This window comes from Cebus imitator, unplaced genomic scaffold (genome assembly GCF_001604975.1).
Source record: "Cebus imitator isolate Cc_AM_T3 unplaced genomic scaffold, Cebus_imitator-1.0 Scaffold254, whole genome shotgun sequence".
Lineage (NCBI taxonomy): Eukaryota > Metazoa > Chordata > Mammalia > Primates > Cebidae > Cebus > Cebus imitator.
The window spans coordinates 1738593-1762329 of record NW_016107569.1 but is presented as its reverse complement, the minus strand read 5'-3'; the positions used below and the strand labels follow the sequence as shown (position 1 = coordinate 1762329).

Genomic DNA, 23737 nt, shown 5'->3' with positions numbered 1-23737 from the left:
ATTTTTAGTAGAGACAGGGTTTCACCATATTGGTCATGCTGGTCTTGAACTCCTGACCTCAGGTGATCCACCCACCCTGGCCTCCCAATGTGCTGAGGTGACAGGCGTGCCCAGCTGGTGAGTTGCATCTTTTTAACTTTAGTTTTAAATTTGGCTTTAAGTAGTCAGAAAAGTAACACACGTTTGATGTGAAAAGAAAAACAAAAACTGCAGAGGTTATCGAAACAGCACAAGCCCTGTACCAGCCGGGTCTTCCCCCTCTCCACGGTGATTACTGTTAACAGCTTGGTAGTTATTTCTCTGGGTTTTTTTCACTAGGCATTTGCCATAAATAGCTGCTCCTTTGACTTGCTTTGCTTTCTTTTTTTTAGACAGAGTCTCACTCCTGTTGCCTAGGCTAGAGTGGCGTGATCTTGGCTCACTGCAGCCTTGACTTCCCAGGCTCAGGTGATTCTCCCACCTCAGCCTCCCAAGTACCAAGTAGCTGAGACTATAGGTGTACACACACCACCATACCTGGCCGATTTTTTTTTTTTTTTTTGAGTTGGAGTCTCATTCTGTTGCCCATGCTGGAGTGCAGTGGTGCCATCTTGGCTGACTGCAATCTCCACCTCCTGGGTTCGAGTGATTCTCCTGCCTCAGCCTCCCCAGTAGCTGGGATTACAGGCACTCACTACCACACCCAGCTAATTTTTGTATTTTTAGTAGAGATGGGGTTTCACCATGTTGGCCAGGCTGGTCTCAAACTCCTGACCTCAGGTGATTCACCTGCTTTGGCCTCCCAAAGTGCTGGGATTACAGGTGTGAGCCAGCAAGCCTGGCCCTGGCTAACTTTTTGTATTTTTAGTAGAGATGGGGTTTTGCCATGTTGCCCAGGCTGGTTTCAAACCGCTGAGCTCAAGATATTCACCTGTCTTGGCTTCCCAAAGTGCTGGCATTATAAGCAGGAACCACTGCACCTGGCCACTATTTTTATTCATTTAGAAAAATGGGATCACAGTATCATGTTTTTCTGCAGCCGTTTTTGTTTTAGTCATTTGAGAAAACCAGTTACATGTTGTGGTAATAAATTTCCCTTAAGAACAGAAAAATTAAGACGGCTGTTTTAAAACCCTGATGGACATGAAAAGTTGTATCAGCTGGCACCAAGAGACGGAGCTTGCTAGAAATTGTTAGGATCATAGTTTCTTGGAATGTAGAAGGTACAGGCCTTCCAGAGTTAGTTTCCTTCCTGCCTCTTAAAAGAACATTTCCAAGTCTCCCCTCTGTGAGTTAGCCATTGTCACTTCGGACAGTTCCTTTGCTCAAGCAAACAGCAGACTTCAGTGGTAGAGAGCGATGCAAGAGCAGACACTCCCCTTGGGGTTGCTTTTTTTTCTTTTCTTTTTTCTTTCCTGTGGATTTTATGTCATCCACCAGACAGACACAGGTCATCACAGAACCTCTCTGGTTGCATGCGGTGAGACTGAGTGGTCCTTGATGGCCAGGCCAGCTGAGCTCAGTCCCCATGCGCAGGCCATGCACTACTGGCCAGCACATTGAGTCCTTATCACCTTCGTTGCTAGAGAACTTGGTGGTATTTGTATTTCTGTGAGTGTGGACCACAGATGCTTACAGCATCTGCCAGTGAAGAGGACAGAAGTCAGTAATTTCCCTTTGTGGCTGTATATCGCTATCACCACTGTAAATATTCCTCAAAGCCTGAGAATAAGAAATACAGTCTTTGGAGATTGAAATCAAGGGCGTATGTCTGTGCAGAGGGCGAGGAAGGGTTAACAACAACCCAACTGAAGTGTCTTGTGCTCCCCATGGGTGTGGCTGTTACCAATAACTTGGTCAGGTAGAGAAAGTGAGAAATTCTTTCAAGTGTAACTAGCAGGGTAGCCATGTCTCTCCACTGCATGTATTAATTCACACTGTATGTGTCACATGCTTTTCTTTGAATGAATCTGTTTTCTGTTTCCTAGTTCATTTGTGAAAGGAAATTGTTAAAAGTGGTGTCCTGACTTTTATGTTGATTTGATTTTGTTTCTTTCCTCTTCACACAGATTGTGTGTTATATATACTTCACCAGGATCATTGCCTTTCTCCTCAAGCTTGCTGTTCCATTCCAGTGGAAGTGGCTCTACCAGGTATGCTGCTCACAGGCATAATGCCAGAGAATTTATGCCTGAGGATAAAGTCTTGAAGTGTAACTTAACGGTTGTTACTAATTTGTCTGGGAATGACTAATAAGACCTTCCATCTCTTCTTTTTTTAAACTTTTTTTTATATTTATTTTTTAGTTTTTGAGACAGGGCCTCACTCCGTTACCCAGACTGGAGTGCAGTGGCACGATCTCGGCTCACTGCAACCTCCACCTCCTGGGTTCAAGCGATTCTCCTGCCTCGGACTCCCGAGTAGCTGGGATTATAGACGTGTGCCATCACGCCCGTCTAGTTTTTGTATTTTTAGTAGAGACGGGGTTTTGCCATGTTGGCCAGGCTGGTCTCAAACTCCTGACCACAGGTGATCCACCCACTTTGGCCTCCCAAAGTGCTGGGATTACAGATGTGAGCCACCTCGCCCGGCCTCCTTCCATCTCTTCTATCTCGTCTATAATTGAGATGATCTGTTTGTCCAGAAATCCTGCTGGATTCCATGCGGAATCTGAAAATAATTGCATTCTTTTAGTTTTCAGTCTTAGAAGTCTGAAGAGAAAAGCTTCAGGCAGAGAAAGATTTACCCTGAATAATTAGAACTTAGATGAGATGGGGTCTTTTCCTTTAGTTACAGGGCTTAGAGTAATTAGAATTCAGGCTTCCCTTCTTCTTTGCCCATTTTATTATTTCAGTAATAAAGTATCTTTGCAATAAACTAGAACCAGCTTAACTACTAGAGTAAGCCACCAAGTGACTTTCTTGCGCGCTATAGAGACTGTAGGAGGATGTGGGTATGTGATGTGCTCTTAAAAGCCACCAGTGAAGACCCGTTAGAGCAAAGCAGAGCACGGACTCTGAAATGTCATCCCTGGGCAGAATGCTCCTAGTTGAGGCTTCAGCAGGTCTAAGGAAAATGCCCTGTAGCAGGAACTGGTATTTGAGTGAAGAACCAGTGAGTGGTGGGTTGAGGGGAAGTATGTCAGTTTGTTTAGTTCCATTGCTTTCTGAAGAACAGTGTTGCTAATCTCTTTATTTTGGGTGGTTTTTAAACTTGCAGCTCCTGGATGAAACGGCCACACTGGTCTTCTTTGTTCTAACGGGGTATAAATTCCGTCCAGCTTCAGATAACCCCTACCTACAACTTTCTCAGGAAGAAGATGACTTGGAAATGGAGTCTGTGTAAGAAATCTTTCTTCACTCTTCCTTAGCCCTGACCCCTCTGCCTAACTAAAAGCAGCACAGTGTGAATCAGGCCAGCTGCCCTCAGCATTTCGTGGCTCCAGGGGTGGTTCCTCTGTTTTTAAGGGAAGGAAATGGACGCTGGAGCCCCAGGCTGTCTGTCTTAGTTTGAAGTACAGTATCTGCCAGGCCTTGTTGGGTCTTGTCAGGGATGATGGAACTCGCCATCTACTGAGCATCACTGGAGCCTGCTTCCAAGAACTCAGTGGCACGGACTTAGGGATATTCATGGCCCGTTCACAAGGGAGAGGAAGGAGCCCACTTTCTGTCAGGCTGCCGTCAGGCGCTTATGTCTGAAAATGGAACCTTCTGAGTCATCTCTGAGCCTGCTAATGATCCTCAAACATCCTCTATCATCAGATAACTACGTGGCTTTTCACAGCACAGTGACTTTGACCTATATTCGAGCACTAATCCGAGTCACGGAGTGAGTGATTCTAGGGTCCTATTTTCTGGGAAAGGGCAATCATTGTCTAGAAAAATGAATAGTGATTAAGCATATTTGCTTGTTAACGCTGAAATGTGAGAAGTCAGGTCAATTGCTGTGTTTGATGATTAGCCTAAGGTGGAGTGTTCTCTTCTTCTTTCACTGGTATTGTGTTCTGCCCCCAGCCCTGACAGCCTTTGAATTCTTCTCAATTCGGAGGCTGAGACTGGCCCATGCTCTGGTTGGCTGTCAGCAGGTCAGGCAGCATGGGACAGCTCTCTGTGCTCAGCTCCATGGCAACAGTACATGGAAGGCAGGTCCTGCCAAGGGCCCCAAACAGCCTCTCCCCATGCAGAGAAGACAGCAGGGAGGAGTGCAGGAGGACCATCAGCTGCCTTTCCCACAAGTAGCAGGATCTCAGCAAGTGTCTCTTGGTTGAAGAGGCACACATGTGTCTGTCTGGTAACCAGCAGCATCAGGAAATAACCTAAAACATGTTGTGTGTGTGATTCCCCTGCTGGGAGCCTTTCGCTTGGTGCCTCTGAGTTCTGCGGGCTTCCTCGGATAGGCAGCTAGAAGCCGAGTGGCTGGGTCACAGCATCTTCTCCTTTACGCCATTGCACTCCACAGTGGTCACGGGGGTGCCTGCTGCCCACACCCTTTCCCTCAGCCATCACCTCTTGGAGCCTGGATACGTTATGAAGATCTTTTTGTTTCATGGCAAAATTTTTTTTAAATTTTGTTTTGGTGCTTGTTTTCTCTCTGACAAACAGGAGAGAGACCTGCTGACAGCCAAGCAGAGCCTAGCATGGGCCAGTGTGGACCACGCGGCTGCCCCCAGTGCAGCCATTACCCCACCAGTCCTGCCACAGCTTCTCTGTCTGGGCCTGGGAATGAGGGCACAGTCCAAAGTAACACTGACCTTCTGTCTCTTTCCCCTTCCGATCTCTTTAGGCCTACCAATTTTGGCAACAGAAGTTATTGGTAAATAATCAGCAAGTTAAAAGTATTGGATGTGATTTCTATTTTCAGGCTTAGTAGCTGCCTCCTAGGCTCTGTGTATCCTCAATGATCTGAATAACTTGTCATCTTGAGGAGTGAGAATGGAAAGAAGTGTTTGGTGTGTGGGTTCCTGGCCAGGAGGTTTTCTCCCCGGGGGTTCCGTTCCAGAATGCTGTCCGCATGGTTGTTGTTCACCCTTCACAACTTCCTGCATTCTCTCAGCTGGGCAGGGAACAAACGTGGAAACGGGGATTGGAGACTAATAGAATTGTCTCTTCACCAGGTCACCCCACATTTCCTGAAAACACTTTTTAGTTAGATAAACGGATGTATCCATGGACCACTTAGGCCCAAGCCACATGTGATTGTAGTCTTGTGTGGCAGAAGAAACCTGTGTCCCATTTGGCACTTTTGGTTGCAAGCACAAGACTTGGGGCTTTGCGAGGAAAGGGGGTTACAGTTTCGATGTCGAGGAAGGAATGCTTATCTGCAACGTAGGTTGCTGATTGGATGTTGGCCCTTCAGCTGTTTGCCTCTTTGGTGCAAGTTTTGCTTGCACCAAAACTAGGACACCCAGTGAGGTGCCTGTGAAGTTGCTGAAGCCCCACCGCCACGTGTCTCTGCCAGGGAGGCTTTCAGGTGTTCATCTGACCCAGGTTTCTCTTCTCCCTGCAGCAGAGCTTGAGCTCCCAGGAGCATTGCTGGCACCCCATCTGCAGAGGACTAGCCAGGCTTCCCCACAGCATGGGGCCCCAGGTGTTCCTTCAGCTTCCCGGAGGCTTGTTGGGCAAACAGGCTGCAGTGCCCACCCCACCCTGGGCATCTGCCATCAGCTTTCTTCCTCTGCTTGAGTTCACTCCTGCTGCTCCCAGTGCTGGCCACATGCTGAAGCTCCATGTCACCTGCCCTGCCTGTGACACCCTCCTGTGCTCCCGCATGCCCTTAACTTCTGTTCTCCCTCTTCTCCCAGGACTCACCCTCACCCAGCCTACGGCTGCCTCTGCCCCTCGCTGCCCCTGGCCCCTCCTGAATGCCAGGTGCCTCTGTCCTGCTCCCTGTCACCTCAGACTTGAAGCGGCACTCCCGTTTTACACCAAGCTGGCCCCGCGCCAGCATTCCCACAGGACTTGGCGGCACTGACATCTGCCCAGTCTTCCGCAGCCATGGCTGAAACACCTCCCTCTTGCTCAGCCTGTGTGGAGCACTGACCACGTCTGAAGGCCCCACTTTGTGCTTCTCACCCCTGCCCCACCCCACCTCTTTGTCTCATGCCTGGGGTTTGTAGTGGCTGACCTCTTCACCCCCGATCCTCTTCCCTTCCTCTCCATCCTTTTATTCCCTGGAGACAGGGTCTCACTCTGTCGCCCAGGCTGGAGTGCAGTTACACTATCACAGTTCACTGCAGCCTTGACCTCCCCGGGCTCAGGCAGCCCTTCCACCTCAGCCTCCTCAGTAGCTGGGACCACAGGTGCACGCCACCACGCCCAGCTAATGTTTTTGTATTTTTTTGGAGAGACAGGGTTTTGCTGTGTTTCCCAGGCTGCTCTCAAATTCTGGGCTTAAGTGATCCTCCTGTCTCAGCCACCCAAAGTGCTGGGAATGCTGGTGTGAGCTGCCTTGGGAATACAGGTGTGCCGGCCCTTCCTGTCTGTTCCTCCGAGCTCTAGAATCACCTGTAAAGTGTTTTTGCAGTGCTGGCTTCCTGGCTGCGCCCCCGGAGACTCTGATTCTCACTTCAGAATCTGTGCTTTTCTCACTCCCCAAGGCAGTCTGAGTAGGAGGCAGGGGTGAGAACCCCTGGAGTAACAATCAGGGTCATCCTTGGGTGACGAGGCAGACCGGGCCCTTGACAGCCCTGCCGCCCTGTGTCCACCCATGCCTCTCTTCCTGCCACTCTCCTTTCCAGACTGGCTGGAGGTATTAAATATATATACTGTAGGCCGGGTGCGGTGGCTCATGCCTGTAATCCCCGCACTTTGGGAGGCTGAGGCGGGCGGATCACCTGAGGTCAGGAGTTTGAGACCAGCCTGGCCAACATGGGGAAACCTCTTCTCTACCAACAATACAAAAATTAGCTGGGCATGATGGTACGTGCCTATAATCCCAGCTACTCAGAGGCTGAGGCAAGAGAATCACTTGAACCCCAGAGGCACAGGTTGCAGTGAGCCAAGATCGTGCCATTGTGCTCCAGCCAGGGTGACAGCGAGACTTCATCTCAAAAAATAAAATAAAATAAAAATCAAAAAATATATAAATATATATACACTGTGACTACTTAGCACTCCTGGACTTTCTGGAAAAGGTCCTGGGTTTTTCCTCCATGCTTTTTGCTTGTTATATTTCTTCTTTTTTTTCTGGCTTTTATATTTCTTCTTCCTGATTTCCTCCCATCCATCTTGGGGCTAGCTCCGCGTGTCTCATGACAGGCTTCCTGGCTTCCCAGTTTCCCAGCAGAGGGGATTCTTCTCAGCCCAAGCCATCACCCAGCTCGGTTCCCAGCACTCCTGTCTCTGTTGGAAGCCACCTTGCAGTGTCGTTCTGGAAGACCATCTCTCCCCTCCTGCGCTGTGTCCATTTTTTCCCCCTCAGTGACCTAGTACAAGGCCTGTCTTGAAGAATGAAAGTTGTTTTCTCTCTTAGCCCACCATGTGGAGAGGAGTATTTTCTTAGAGAAGGACAAGTAGAACATGTTTTCCCCAAGTCTGCTGTCGGGGCCGTACTGGGGTTGCAGGGAAGGTGCTTTACTGCTTAGTGTCAGTGTGCACTGAACTGCTTGTCCTTTTTAACAAGACGCAGTGATCATGGGACAGTGCACGATTACTGGAGTGTTTCTGGAAGACGTGGGGTCGCATTTCTTTGTGGTCTGAGTAGCTGTGAAAAGGCACGGGGGCTACTGCGGGGCTCAGGGCAGGGGGCTCTCTGGCTTGTGCGGAGGCCCCACCTCCTGTGTCCTCATCTAGAGAAGGTCCCTTCAGGAGCAGCCTTGTGCACATGGATCCCTCCTGGGGGGAGTGTCTTCCTAAGGAGGCCAGGCCTGAGACAGGAGCCAGCTGGCAGGAAGTGATGCTGGGCAGCTTCAGCTGAGGCATGTTCCTTCGTCTTGGGGTATGCTTTTAGACTCACAGCATCTGTGGGATCCGGCCACATGCCTTGTCCCAACTTTGCTGTAAGTACAAATAACCAGTGAGTCTGAAGGACTCATTTGAGAAAGGTCTCAACCCGGGGCGGGGGGAGGGATTCTTTGAGCTTGGGTGCGGTAGCACCTCGATGGCAAGAATGAAGAGACGAGGAAGAAGGGGAGGTTTTCTTCCCTTACCCCATGCAAACATTTACTTACCATGAGGTCCGGCTGCATGCACTCTAGATGGGTCACATTTAAGGCCCCTTTGTCACCATTTGTAGGGAAAGGGGTGAGGTAGTTGGCAGGGGGATGGGTTGGGTCCTTGGAGAGGGAGTGTTGAGTTAGTTGATTGATTTTACTGATGAGGAAATTTCTTTTGGTCCACAGTGGGGGAGCATAAGTCCTCATTGTTTCCTAGAGTACAGGGGAGATGGTGGGCCCAGTGGCTTTGGACCCCGTATGTCTCCCTAGTTCTCCCGATACTTACAGAGCCTCCCAGTTCCTGCACAGACCAGCCCACCTTCTGTGAGGCAAGAGATCATCCTCTTGAGAAGGTGGGGCCTGTGCGTGTGATTGCTTCTGATGGAAGGGCTGCCTTGCATAGCTCACGCCCTGTGACGAGCGATCTTCCATTCTTAATTCTCGAATTCAGTGAATGGCTCCATGGAGCTTCTCAGAGCCAGGCACCAGCAGACGGAGCCCTGGGAGCTCACAGAGTGGAGGCCGAGGCCATGCACCGATGCACAGCCACGTGACGTGGCCCCAGCCTGCAGAAGACAGCCAGTTCTCTGTCTACATGGCCAAAGAATCTGTGGTCCTAGAAGGCTCCTCTAAACCTGTGATTCTGTCCCCTGGCTCAGAAATGATCCATTGTGGCTGGTTATTAAAATGTGTGGTTGGCTAATGAGCTTTCTTTTCTGAATGTCAGTTAAGACTCAGATTTCAGTCTCATAACCATAACTGTCCCATATCTGTGCACCACAAAAATGACACAAGCTGTGACAAAAAGATTCATGACGATTGTAATAATGATAGCTGGTGTTTATTAATTAGGCACTTTGGAGAATCTTGTTTTCCCTCATGACAGTTCTAAAAAGTGAGAATTATTTATTGTACTTAAGCATAGAGAGGTCAAGGGACTTGGCCAAGGTTATACAGCTAGTAAGGAACAGGCCAGGAATCAAACTTAGATTTGTGTGTTTCGAACACTAACACCCATTATCAGTCCTAACCACCGAGCTGTGGTGGAGACGGCCTTTTACACTAAGAGACTGTGAGATGTTCCTTATCTTCTTTTTCTTTCCTTGTTTAGCGTGACGACATCTGGGGTGATGGAAAATATGAAGAAAGTAAAGAAGGTGACCAACGGCTCTGTGGAGCCCCAGGGCGAGTGGGAAGGCACCGTGTGACAGAGCCAACCTCGAGGATGGCACTGTCCAAGGAAACTTTTATTCACAGTCCTGTTGGAGAGCGAGAGCAGCTCCTACAGTGAACTATTGGCACCTCCGACAGTGACACCAGGGCACGTGGCTGGGAGCACAGTGCCGCGGAAACCTGACTCTGTACTCTTCTTTTATGGAAACTGGATCTGTGGCTGGTTAGAGGCAGCTGGAGTCCTCCTTCAGGTGGGAGTGGGAGGAGGGGCACAGAGAGGGGGAGAGGAAGAGAAAAGGAATTACTCATTTTAAATTTAGGTTTCTTTTTTTCTTCTTCATTTGGGAGCTCTAAGGTGTATGCAGTTGTGAACCCAGGTGTGGGGCAGTGGTGAGGACGGCAGGTCGAGGGGGAAGGAAGGTGTGAGGTGTCTGTCTGATGCTTTAGGAAATATCTATAAGGACACCGGAACTTAGGAAGGAGGAAGGGGAGGGTGCCATCGCCTCTTCAGGAGACAAACATGAATGAAAACAGGTGATTTTAGAAAGCAGAGTCAAAACCCAGCTTCGGATGTAGCACCTGCCCCAGGATTCCTGCCCTGACATTGCCCAGACCCTGAGAGTGACTGGGACGGCCGCTCCTGAGGCCCAGTGGCCTTCTTTCCAACAGGAATAGGAGGCTATGATGTCACTGTCAGGTCATGCCTGTGGCACAGTCCAGGTGGTGGGAGGGGGTTGAGATGTTGCCTGATGGATGGAAAGAAACATTTTTAAGCTCAAAAAGCATTAGCCTCTGGAGTTCCCTGGACATCCACTCCCTAACTGCCCAGAGCACCCCGTCTCGTTTCCCTTCATGCCTGTGGCTCTGTTTTGTGTGATCAGAATTTGGGAGGAAATGGAAAGGAGTTTTCCTTAAGGAGTAGCTGGGGCAGAATAGGTCGTATTTAAGCCGATACTTAAGTCCAAGCAAATCATCCCCATTAAAAAGCTTCTTGTGTAGGCTAGTAGGATTTCTAAATAGATGAATGCAACAGATTTGGTCCCCATAGTCCAAGAGTATGTATTTGAAGAAAGGGAGCACGATTCAACAGTTTCACTCAGGGATTTGGGGATGGTGAACTATTTCACAGAAACGCAGTGAAGTTCCTTTCCACATTTTCAGAGCCTGGGAATGAACGCAGAGCTGCCTAAAGTGAGCAGTATTGCAGTTTAGAGAGAAAAGCATTTGAATATTGGGACAAGCTCAGAAGGTCCTTTGTGACTAAGGGCTTAAAAGGAGACCAAAACATGGCCCCATCGCGGATGCTTCTTACTGCCTGGGGGCCGGCTAGGTAGGGTTGTTTCCAGAAGCTGGAGCCCACCGCTGCCTCGGCTTGTCAGAGAGCCACACTGTAGGGGGAACTGGGACCTATCGGGTTGATAATCGTGGTCTCTGGGAGTTGTTTTCTCACCTCTGGCTTAAAAGGGTCAGTGAGAAACCACAGGGTATGAGGTGGCACTTAGGTCACAGGTTTGGGAACCTGAAAAAGTCTCCATTTCAGAAAACGGTTGTTTTCCCTCTCCCGTGCCATTTTCTCTTCCTGAATGACTAGCGAGGAAGTGGGTGTTCTTTTTCTGCACTTTGGTTCTCCATCTGGGTGCTCTGGAGGTGCGGGGCTGCCTTCTGAGGTAGGTGCTCCTGGAGGCTGCTGTGGACGAATAGCACGCCCCTCCCCAGGCCACGGGTGCCCACCTGTCAGCAGGTATTTGAGGGAGGCATCCGTGTCTTCCCAACTTCAGGAGAAGAGTAAACGTGCCCTAAGTGTTCACTTCTGGACCCTTTTAAAGTTAACTCGGGACTGGATTGTGTGACAGAGGGAGTTGGAGGATGGGAATCTTTTTAACACTTGGTTTTCCTGCGCAGAAACACAATACCAGTTTTTACAGAAATATGTTGCAATCTGTGCCTGCCAAAGCCCTCCTCAGTCCTTCCCTCAGAGGGACACGTTTGCTATTTCTCCCACAAGCAGAAGTTGTTGATGAGGTGATAGACTCCTTGGCAAGAACGAAAGGTGTGATGAAACCTCCCTGCTCGGAAGGGTCTCCGTGGAGGTGTCCTTATTTCACATGCTGGGTTTTGCCAGCAAGGAAGCCAGGGAGTGGAGGAGCCAGAGGGAGCCAGGAGTGTGTGTGGACAAGCGCTGGAGCCTCAGCCATCAGACTGGCACGGGAATGCCAGCATTGGGTGTTCAGATTCCACGCGTATGTCTGGGCTCGCTCACAGCATGGCGAGTGTCTGCAGTGCTAGTCCTGACCCTTCCGGAACAGCAGTGGACAGATGAGGTAAGACTGTGTTTCAGAAACAAAGATGGCCACAGCCTTCCTGACAAGCAGGTCACCTGGCTGTGTCTGTATTATAACTGGTAAAAGGCTTCCAGTCAGATTGATGATCAAGCAAAGTCAAAACCCCAGGCCAGGACTGGTGAAGCAGGTGGTGGTTCCAAGCTTTTAAAGAATTATTTAAGCTCTCCATCCTGTTCTGTGAATGTATCTTCCCTTTCTCCTTCACGTCATAGCTGTGGCCCACCGTTCATCTCTGTTGTTGCGTGAAGATGACGGATGAGTCCAAAGCCAAGTGGCTTCACCAGCTGACAAGCCACCCTCCTGCAGCCTGAGCTTCACGGTCTGCTGGCTTCATTGCAATGCGGTGTTTGAATGGTTAAGGCCTTCAGTATTTCAAGGATTGGGCAAAAAATGTCGGATGCACAGAGCAGAGCCGTTGGTGGTATTTATAGCTTTGCTTTGTACTCCTCCTCACTGTTTCTGCCTACGCCAAATATCCACGTTTCCTTTGAGAAATCTGTGTGGACTGAAAGCGCTGCTGGCTGTGAAATTTAATAAAGTGTGTATGTTTTGCTAGAAAATTATTTCTTGGACAATAAGAACAGTCACTGATCTCTTAATCCTGGCTCTTAACAGTGGCCAAGGACTCCATCGGCCCATTTCTTGGTCCCTCGGTGCTTTGAAATTTAAGTGGCAGTGCATTTCATAATGTTGAATGTGACTCTGGTGAATGGCAGGAGGCCCTTGTGAGGAGGTGCTTGCTTCAGTGTGAAAGTTCCTCCTGGCCTGAGTCCGTCTAGTTTTCTTTCAAGAAACCACTTTAGAGTAAAACATCCAGGGCTTCCCCGCCCTGAACATGTCCCGCCTGCCAAGGCAGCACACAGCCGCCTAAGTCCCCTTCACATGGCTGTTAGGGTGAGAGCGCCTCCTGCAGGATGACCTCATCCAGCTCTGCACTCTCGTTCCACACCCTCCCTCCTTCTTCCCCCCCACTCCTCCTGCTGCTCCTGCTTCTCCTCTATGATCCCTCCTCCTCCACCATCCCTCCTCTGCCCTCTTTCTCCCTGTGCCTATCGATCCCACATAGGCTCGTTCTGGGCACGCAAGTGAAAGGCTTTGGTGCATTGCGGCGCTTTCTCCCAGTGGCTGTGTGAGAGATGCATTTTCTAAGCCAAGGAGAATTTTCTCAAGGGAGTGCATACTCATGCCATGCATTATTGCTTTGGGCCATATAGGATGGCCTTCCTCCACAGTAAAGCGGGCGTCCTGTTTTGATACTTACAAGAGTCTACTCCAGGCAGCCAGTCCGTGCAGACCGAGGAGGAGCAGAAACGATGCCTGTTGGAATTGCAGGTGGCATTCTGCCTTCTCCCCCATCCTGAAGCATTTTCTTCGAGGAAGGCTCTTAGAACATTAGACAGTCTGCTGAGGTTGTTGGCCCAGCTCCATACACCCAGTAAAACAGCGGAACAGTTCATGCTTTATGCTGCCAAGCTGCTGGATTTCAAAGGAAGCAGATCCTAGCCCACTCCTCCACCCCTGCTTCCACGCGCCATACTCACCCCTCTGCTTTTCTCCGACCCACCCCTGGCCTTGTGAGACTGACCGTAAGCCAAGTCCAGGATGCCTGTGGCCTGTGGATTTATTCTGCCCTTTAGGATTCAGCAAGTTAATGGCTCCCCCGCTGCAGAAGTTAGACTTTGACTTGATACCTCTTGGTGTATCAAAAAGGTATTCATCTGGAACTTACTAAATGTTCTGAAAGACCCGCATTTCACTCCAGTTCTCCCCAGGGTGTTTCTGGCAGGGCGTCTTTAAAAGGCATCTACCTGAGCTGACGCTAGTACTTGTCACCACCTGGAATGTAGTTATTGGTCGGCAGGCTGAACATACTCCAGATTCCCCCGAGGCCGCTTCTGCAGCCCGGCAATGCATCTGCACCTCTCTTCATGGTTTACGCTTGAAAAATAGATAATGCTTTTAGATGGCTCACTGCCGGGACGGGGCCCCGCACATCTCAGGCACCGTGTAAAGGAGTGCGCTGAGATGGCGGGGGGGTGAGTGGGCAGGGCTTGGCCCAGCCGCTTCAGGGACCTGCTGGTGTTCTGGCTGCAGGGGATCTGCAGGTCGGCCATGTGGGACGGCGTCCTGGCCAGAGTCAGAAAGGTCAGAATGAAACGGAACAGCTAACTCACGCACAGGACAGCTTATTGTGAGGCAGGGTTTTAGATTTGGGAGGGGGCAGCCAAAGGAGATGGGGAACCTCCAGAAGGTCAGCCTTTGGAGCATGTAAGATACTGTTACAGGGTCCAGAAATCATGTCCACACAGGGGGCTTTGACTCTTCCGACAGCTTTTGCAGATCGTACATTGCGTTTGCCTAGTCATGTGACCTCAGAGAAGTCAGACACATTTAATCCAGAAATAGTTTGGTGTGAGGGAGGGCTCGCAGGTCTGTACATAGCATTTGCTTTCCTGGCTAGAGGTTGGGACGCAGAAGCAGTTTCAGTATTTTTTTTTTTTTAACATTAATGATCACTGAGTATTTATGTAAACATATAATGTATAACGGGTGGGGGATCTGATCAGGGTGTTGTACAGGGTGAATTCTCTTGCCGTGTTGCAAATGTGTAAAATAAAGATTACCTGGCAGAACCGTGTGTGTGAGATCCGGGGAGTCGCCGGCTCCCGGTGCTTTTCTCTCCTCCACATCCCTCTCATAATCTTTTTCTTTGTGGTTTTGGTTCATTAAATTAGTTAACTGCCTCCCACCAGCTCCTGCTGACAATAGTGACACCTACTAGAGAAGTCCCAGGCATCTCAGCAGATCTGTGGCTTCCCCAGTGAAGACCGAGGTGACTGAAAACCATTTGTAGGTTACCGATGTCCGGCTTATGCCGGAGGTGCAGGCGATGCCTCATGAACCGGTGTCAGGGCACTGCTGCCATTTGACAGGAGGTGACAGCAGGGGCCCGGGGCAGAGCCCGCTCTGTGACAGGCACATGTGAACCTCCTCCTGGCATCGTTATCAGTAGCTCTCAGTTACCCCACATTGTGAGAGAAACCCAGGATTTTAGACTCAAAGCATTTTTAGAAGTCATTCAGTCCGGCCGGGCGCGGTGGCTCAAGCCTGTGATCCCAGCACTTTGGGAGGCCGAGGCGGGTGGATCACGAGGTCAAGAGATCGAGACCATCCTGGTCAACATGGTGAAACCCCGTCTCTACTAAAAATACAAAAAATTAGCTGGGCATGGTGGTGTGTGCCTGTAATCCCAGCTACTCAGGAGGCTGAGGCCGGAGAATTGCCTGAACCCAGGAGGCGGAGGTTGCGGTGAGCCGAGATCGCGCCATTGCACTCCAGCCTGGGTAACAAGAGCGAAACTCCGTCTCAAAAAAAAAAAAAAAAAAAAAAAAAAAAAAAAAAAGAAAATAATTAAAACAAAAAACACATTTTTAAATAAAAATTTTTAAAATTAGGAAATTTTTTTTTTTTTTTTTTTTTTTTTTTTTTTTTGGAGACAGAGTTTCGCTCTTATTGCCCAAGCTGGAGTGTAATGGTGTGATCTCAGCTCACAACAACCTCCACCTCCAGGGTTCAAGTGATTCTCCTGCCTCAGCCTCCCAAGTAGCTGGGATCACAGGCGTGCTCTACCATGCCCAGCTAATTTTGTATTTTTAGTAGAGACGGTTTCTCCGTGTTGGTCAGGCTGGTCTCGAACTCCTGACCTCAGGTGATCACCCGCCTACAGCCTCCCAAAGTGCTGGGATTACAGGCAGGAGCCACTGCACTCAGCCAGAATCCATCCTTTTTAAATGTACAGTTTGTTACATTTTGGCAAATGGATGTAACAGTCCTGAGGCCTCCACCACAGTCGAGATCCAACATCCATCCCCGTTACCCCACGCAACCCCCTTTTGCCCCTTCCCAGTCCAAACTGCCCCCTTTCTGAAACTACCATAGCCCCGGCTCTGATTCTCCCATAGTCCTGTTTGCTTTGTCTAGAACTTCACATGAATGAAACCGTGCCAGGTACCCTCTTTTTGTGTGGGGCTGCTTTCACGTAGCATACTGATGTGTGATTCATCCCTCCAAAGCCCTGCCTTCAAAACTACAAAAATTGGGGCCTAAAGAAGGTTCTGCCACTGCCCACCCACATCTTTCCCCCTTTTCCCCCAGCTGATGTCAGAGCTGAGACAAGAACCAAGGGCTTGGCCCAGTGCCCCGCACAGGAAGGCCTCCGAAAAATGGGTCTGTTGGTTACTGCTGTTGTGCTTATAAAAATGTGAGCATGGGCCAGGTGCAGTGGCTCATGCCTGTAATCCCAGGACTTTGGGAGGCCAAGGTGAGCAGATCGCCTGAGGTCAGAAGTTCGAGACCAGCCTGAGCAATATGACAAAACCCTGTCTCTACTAAAAACTACAAAAATTAGCTGGGCGTGGTGGCACATACCTGTAGTCCCAGCTGCTCGGGAGGCTGAGGCAGGAGAATTGCTTGAACCCTGAAGGCGGAGGTTGCAGTGAGACAAGATTCCACCACTGCAGTGTAGCCTGGGCGACGAGAACGAGACTCCATCTCGGGGCAAGGGGGTGGGGCGGGAAGCGAGCATGAACCTCAGTTGACCAGATCATAGAATTTCAGAATGAAAAGGAGACAGAATCCTGGGCCAGGCGCGGTGGCTCATGCCTGTAATCTCAGCACTTTGGGAGGCCGAGGCAGGCGGATCGCAACGTCAGGAGTTTGAGACAGGTCTGGCCAAGATGATGAAATGCCGTCTCTACTAAAGATACAAAAAATTAGCCGGGTGTGGTGGCAGACGCCTGTAATCCCAGCTACTCAGGAGGATGAGGCAGGAGAATCGCTGGAACCCGGGAGGTGGAGGTTGCAGTGAGCTGAGATCGTGTCGTTGTACTCCAGCCTGGGCGACAGGGTGAGACTCCATCTCAAAAAAAGAAAAGGAGACAATCCACATCCATGGCCAAGGTTTCCCAGCTAGTAGTGGTCATGCCCCACCCACAGCTCTTGTCCCTGACTTTCCGGAGGCCTTGCCCGTGCCACAAAGAACAAGCAGGAGCATGGGGTGTCCTGAGAGTTTGAAGCCCAGGATTCAGAACTCAGGATGAGAGACGTCAAGGCAACTCAGGAAGGGGACAGCTGAGAAAACAGGAAGGATCTTGCCGATCATCTAATCCCCTGGTCCTCAAACTTAGCGAGCACCCAAGTCCCCCGTAGAGTTCCTGGGGGGCCTGAGAATCAGCATTGCTAACACGCACCCAGCTGGTGCTGACGTGGCTGATCTGGACCACACTAAGAACAGATCCAACCCAGTTCTCTTCCTGAGTCTTGGGCCAGTCTCCAGCTGGCTACAGGGACAAGTGCCCACCTTGCGCACAGCTCCTTTGGGACAGAAGTCAGCGGCTCTGTCCTGCCAGGGGGGCACTGCAGTGGGGACCAGGTGAGAGACTGCAGGCCGGTGCTGACAGAGGCCTGGCTGTCCTGCTGCTCCCCTGAACCGTCCCACGTGGGGCCCCATTGCTGTTCCAGGTCTCTCTGGCCGCTTCCTCCCCCACCGCTAGCATAGAGCTTTCCCAGTTAGAAACACAGCCGCTGACTGAGGATGAGCTTGAGAAGCCTCGGTGCCCATGGGTTTGGCATCAGAAAAGTCTATGCCTACGAGTCTGACCCCAGCTTCAATAGCTGAGCCTTGCACCCTTCTTGGATCAGTATCATCAGCAAATGAGAGCCCTTCAGTGCCTGTGGTGGGCTGGACTTCAACAAGATCACCTCAGAGGGTGATGGGTCATTTCAAGGTCATTTCAGAACATTCCCTCTGCCTTCTCTGTTTGCCGAGCTTTCCATCACTAGGCCCTGACTGCATAGACACCATCCAGCCAGGAGCTCCAGTGTGAGGCTGAGGAGACCATCCTGCCCTGCTGGCCCCAAAGACACGGGTCGTACCAAGCCCATGTATTGACTTACCCTGAGTATAAGCACTCACAAGCACTTACTCTGTACAGCACTGTAGTGGCCTGGGCATTGCAGGTGCTTAGTAAATACCGACTGGACACCTGAACCTACACCAGCACCCCGGGTGTAGCGTGGCTACTGGCAGGCATTGGCAGGGGAGCCAGATGCCTCCTGGGCTGGCCGCCCTCATCAGCTGCAGTATCTGATTTCTTCCCGTTGTAAAGGAGGCTTGTCACGTCATTGGTCACCTCCGGCTGGTCCACTCTGATTGGCAGCTGTCATTGCTGGAAAAACATAATCGTCGACAACTCTAGTCTGGTGGGCAAACTCTTCTGAAGTCAGAGAAATAACTAACAGGTCCTGATCATTGAGAGGCCAGGGGCTTTCTGCTTGTTCTGATAGGCAGTGCAGGCTAAGTCTAGAGCAGATACTGGCTCCAATGTGTGTTTCTGAGAACAGCCCACTGTTCCCGGGCCCCAGGACCCTGGGCAGATCCTCCCTGTCCCTACCTGGGCTCCTTAATTATCGCAGCTGCCGTTGGGTAGCCTGCCCTTCACAAGGAATGTCAGGTGGGCAGACTGGTAGCTGTAGACGCCCTCAGACTAAGTAACAAGGAGGCCAGGTAAGCGGTTACCCTAAGGAGAGAAAGCACAGACTTGTTGGACGCTGGCATTGGCTTTGCCCTCCTATAAGCCACTTGCATGGTAGGACGTTTCTGAGAATCCGTCCTGAGCCCCTTGGAACCGGCCCACCCACCCCCATGAAGGGAAGCACAGTCAGCAGCTGGGAACTGGATGTTGGGGGGTTGCTGTGACCCACTTGGGAGCTGCATCCTAAACTGCTCCTTCCCAGTTTGCCAGAGGAATGCTGACCTTTGCAAAAATGAGGAAGCTGCTCATTAACACACATCTGCAGGAATCAAGCTCGCGCCCTGCATCAGCCATTCGTGCATGTCCTTAGACATCACTGCGTCTCTGTCATTCAGAGCCCTGGTTCCCGTCGGCCCCCGCTGCCTCAGGCTGAACATCGTTTAGCAAGCACCAGCATGGGCAGGGCCTCAGATGAAATGAGTAAGCCTGGCTGTGCCACATGGGAGAACAGTACTGGGGCAGGGAGCAAGCCACACGGCGAAGCCATGGGGCACAGCTGAGCGGCGACACCGCACCTCCTCCCTTCCCGCTCAGGCCTGAGCTAGCGGCTTCCTCCACTGCTTCCCTGCACCTTTGCGGGGTCTCACTGTCAGTCAGTCCCCTCCGCGTCTTCGCCCTTTCCATGTCACGTGGCCCCTGCCATCAAACAATCAAGCTTGTTCGTTTTTCCATTAACAAAAGCAAGCTCGACAGCGGCAGCTCCCACCCGCTTCAGAGCCCTCTTGGGTCTGCCAATTCATCTTCCAGCCGTCCCCGGCGCGCTGTGGTCCGGTTTCCACCCTCCACAGTCGGGCTAGAGTTACTCAAAACCTCTGGGGGCCTGGCTATTGTCTTCCTTGACTTTAGCAGCTTGTCACACGGGGGACATTCTTCCCCTCTTGCGACGCCCACCACCACCCCTCAGACTCTCCAGCAACCAAATTCAGCTTCCTGTGGTTTTCCAGGCTCGCATCCACCCTTCAGGGCCGGCTCCTGGGCTCTGTCCCAGGTCTGACCCTGCCCACTCTCTCCCACTCTCTGGCTTTCTGACACCCAGGAGTTTATTACAGCCTAACGCTGTCCTGAGATCCTCATGGCTCATTCTGCTGCCTCTTGGGCTGGGGTTTTTTGCTTGCTTGTTTGTTTGTTTGAGACAGGGTCTCACTTTGTTGCCCAGGCTGGAGTGCAGTGGCGCAATCTCGGCTCATTGCAACCTCCCCCTTATGGGTTCAAGAGATTCTTCTGCCTCAGCCTCCGAGGTAGCTGGGATTACAGGTGCCTGCCACCATGCCTGGCTAATTTTTTTGTATTTTTAGTAAAGATGAGGTTTCACCATGTTGGGCGGGATGGTCTCCATCCACCCGCCTTGGCCTCCCAAAATGTTGGGATTATAGGCGTGAGCCACCATGCCTGGCCTAATTTTTTGTATTTTTGGAGACGGGTTTCACTGTGTTGGCCAGGCTGTACTCAGACTCCGACCTCAAGTGATCCTCCTGCCTTGGGGTCCTGGGATTACAGGCATGTGCCACTGCGCCCTCCTGGGCTGTTTTAAAGGCACATCAAAAGCCATACTTTCAAAATGAAATGACCACGCCCCTCCCTGATCCTGGTTAAAAACAACAAAACAAAAAAACACTCCTGGCCCTTATCCTGGATGCTTCCCTCTGCCCACCTCCACCCCGTCCTGTGGTTGAAGTCCACCCACTTCTGTCCCCACTGCTACTGCCCAGGACAGCCACCCTCATCTAGATGACAGTGCCAGCCACCTGCCTGCAGCCTATTTGCCATGTGCTATACTTCTCAAAAGTCCTTGTCCTCTGTGTTAAGTATAGAGATTGCAGAAGTGAGCCAGGAAGGTACAAGGTCAAGATAAAAAACAATCGTATTTCTATACATTTGCAATAAACAGTTTAAAGAAAATAACTTCATTTACAATAGCATCACAAAATGAAATAGTAATAAATGTAACAACTACAAAACTTATACTCTGAAAACTATAACACATTGAAAGAAATTAAAGAAAACCTAAATGGAAAGACATCTCATATTCGTGGATTGGAAGACAATATTGTTAAGACGACAATACTCCCCAAATTGATCTACAAATTCAGTGTAATTTCTATCAAAATCCCAGATGGGTTCTTTGCACAGAATCACAAGTTGAAGTTCATATGCAAATACAAGGGATCAAGACACTTCCCAATTTTTGTTTTGCTTTTTTTTTTTTTGACGGAGTCTTGCTGTGCTACCGAGGCTGGAGTGCAGTGACACAATCTCGGCTCACTGCAACCTTCGCCTCCCAGGTTCGAGCAGTTCTCCTGCCTCAGCCACCTGAGTAGCTGGGACTACAGGAGCCTGCCACCACAACTGACTAATTTTTGTATTTTTAGTAGAGACAGGGTTTCACCATGTTGGTCAGGCTGGTCTCAAACCCCTGACCTCAGGTTATCTGCCCAAAGTGCTGGGATTACAGGTGTGAGCCACCACCCCAGGCCACTTCTCAGTTTTAAAACTTACTACAAAGCTGCAGTAATCAGGAAAGTGTCGTACTGGCAGAAGTATAGATATGTAGATCAATAAAACAGAACTGAGAGTCTGAAAGAGCCGCCCAGGATGGAGTGCAGTGGCCATTCACAGGCACGATCATAGCTCATGGCAACCTTTCCCTCCTGGGTTCAAGCCAGCCTCCTGCTACCTGAGTAGCCAGGACTACACGCTTATGCCACCACACACAGCTTATTTATTTATTTATTTATTTAGTTGAGGCTTGCCCGGGCTGGTCTCTAACTCCTGACCTCAAATGTTTCTCTTTTTTGTTGGTTTGTTTTTGAGACGGAGTCCTGCTCTGTCGCCCAGGCTGGAGTGCAGTGGCATGATCTTGGCTCACTGCAACCTCTGCCTCCTGGGTTCAAGCAATTCTCCTGCCTCAGCCTCCCAAGTAGCTGGGATTACAGGTGTGTACCACCATGCCTAATTTTTGTATTTTCAGTAGACATGGGGTTTCACCATGCTGTCCAGGCTGGTCTCAAACTCCTGACCTCAAGTGATCTACCTGCCTCGGCCTCCCAAAGCGCTGGGATTACAGGCATGAGCCACTGTGCTCAGTCTGTTCTGTTTTTAATCACAGTCATCCAAATGGGTATGAAGTGGCATTGCGTTATGGTTATGATTTGCATTTTCCTAACGATCACTGGTGTTGGGCATCTTTTCCAGTGTTCACTGGCCATTTGTATCTCTTCTCTGGAGAAATGTCTACTTAAGTCCTTTGCCCATTTTTGTTTCAATTGGGGTAAAATATACAAAACGTAAAATTTACCATCTTTTTTTTTTTTTTTTTTTGAGATGACGTCTTTCTCTGTCGCCAGGCTGGAGTGCAGTGGTGCAATCTCGGCTCACTGCAACCTCCAACTCCCTGGTTGAAGCGATTCTCCTGCCTCAGCCTCCTGAGTAGCTGGGATTACAGGCACGCACCACCATGCCCAGCTAATTTTTGAATTTTTAGTAGAGTTTTCGCCATGTTGCCCAGAATGGTCTCAATCTCCTGACCTCATGATCTGCCCACTCCGGCCTCCCAAAGTGTTGGGTTTACAGGCGTGAGCCACCGTGCCTGGTCAAAATTTACTGTCTTTTACACGTACAGTCCAGTCATGTTAAGTACTTTCACCAATCTCCAGAATTCTTTATCTTGCAAGAATGAGTACTCTGTACTTATTCCACAGCTCTCCATTTCTTCCTGCTCCTTACCCCTCCCATTACCGACCTCCGTTCTGCTCTTTGTGAATCTGATTACTCTAGAGACTTCGTATAACTGGAATCATACAGCGTTTATCTTTTTGTGACTGACTTCTTTCTCAGCACAATGTCCTCCAGGTTCTCTTTGTCTATTTCAATTTTTTGTTTTTGTTTTTTCTTTTTTTGCTTTTGGCATCCAATGATATCCAATAAATAATTGCCAAATTCAATATCAGAAGATTTCCTCTATGTTTTATTATAAGAGTTTTCATTTTTAGCTTTTCTATTAGAGCTTTGGTCTATTTTATTTTATTTTTGAGACACAGTTTGACTCTTGTTGTCCAGGCTGGAGTGCAATGGTGTGATCTTAGCTCGCTGCAACCTCCACCTCCGGGTTCAAATGATTCTTCTGCCTCAGCCTCCCGAGTAGCTGGGATTATAGACATGTGCCACCACGCCCAACAAATTTTTTGTATTTTTAGTAGAGACGGCGTTTCTCCATGTTGGTCAGGCTGGTCCCGAACTCCCGACTTCAGGTGATCTGCCCACCTCGGCCTCCCAAAGTGCTGGGATTATAGGCATGAGCCATGGTGCCCAGCCCTTCTCTATTCTAGACTGGACCTCAGATTCTTCAGGCTTGTGGTTTAGGTGGGACTGACTCCCCACTCCTAGCTCTAAGCTTGGGCCTTAATTGGCTGAAGTTTATCAACACACCCCTTCTCTCCCCTCCTTGCCTTTTGTGTTGATTGGCTCAAGAATAGACAAACGACCCCCTTCAGGCCAATCTGGGCCAATGAGACCCAGTTCCTAAGACTTGACTGGCAAGGTCAAGGGTGGGGAAGAAGTGGGTCATTTTTAGTAAGAAATGAACACCGAATAGAAGCCCTAAGCTGCTGCCTTCAGCCAAGTGGAGTGCCTTCCTGGGAACAGCTCTACTACCAAGGAAGCAGGGCCAGACACAGAGAGAGGAAAACCAGATTCTCTCATAGCCTGTGAGCCCTGGATCCAGCTTTGCCTGAAGGCATTGCTGCTGGACTTAAGTTTCATGAGTCAAAAAGTTCTGGGCCAGGTGTGGTGGCTCACGCCTGTAATCCCAGCACTTTGGGAGGCCAAGGTGGGCAGATCACGAGGTCAGGAGTTTGAGACCAGCCTGACCAACATGGTGAAACTCCATCTCTAGTAAAAATTCAAAAATTAGTTGGGCATGGTGACATGCCTGTAATCCCAGCTACTCAGGAGTCTGAGGCAGAAGAATCACTTGAACCTGGAAGGCAGAGGTTGTAGTGAGCCGAGATTGTGCCATTCCACTCCAGCCTGGGCAACAAGAGCAAAACCTCATCTTAAAAAAAAAAAAAAGTTCCCTTTTTGCCCTTTTTGCTTTAGCCCATTTGGGTCAGGTTTTCTGTTGCTGTAAAGTGCTTTTGCAGATCATTGTAAAGGGGTCCAGATCCAGACCCCTAGAGAGGGTGCTTGGATCTTGCACGAGGAAGAATTTGAGGTTAGTCTGTAAAGTAAAAGCAAGTTCATTAAGAAGATAAAGGAATAAAGAATGGCTACTCTGTAGACTTGCCCATATTTATGGTTATTCCTTGATGATGTGGCAAACAAGGGGTGGATTATTCATGCTTCCCCTTTCTAGACCGTATAGTGTATCTTCCTGATGTTGCCATGGCATTCGTAAACTGTCACCGCGCTGGTGGGAGCATTGCAGTGAGGAGGTCACTCTCATCGCCGTGCTGGTTTTGTTGGGTTTGGGCTGGCTTCTTTTTTTTTTTTTTTTTTTTTTG

The 23737-nt window shown here is 49.8% G+C and overlaps 1 protein-coding gene across 1 annotated transcript in view; it reads left to right on the top strand.

The window, feature by feature from the left end:
* The window catches only part of GPR107 (G protein-coupled receptor 107), an 84491-nt gene extending 70212 nt beyond the window's left edge, over positions 1–14279 (top strand). Inside the window, exons 16-18 of the mRNA XM_017499088.2 lie at positions 2049–2132; positions 3199–3320; positions 9243–14279. Of these exons, the coding sequence (XP_017354577.1) occupies positions 2049–2132; positions 3199–3320; positions 9243–9339 (303 nt within the window). The 3' untranslated portion in view covers positions 9340–14279. The remainder of the gene's footprint in view (positions 1–2048; positions 2133–3198; positions 3321–9242) is intronic.
* The last annotated feature ends 9458 nt before the right edge of the window (positions 14280–23737 follow it).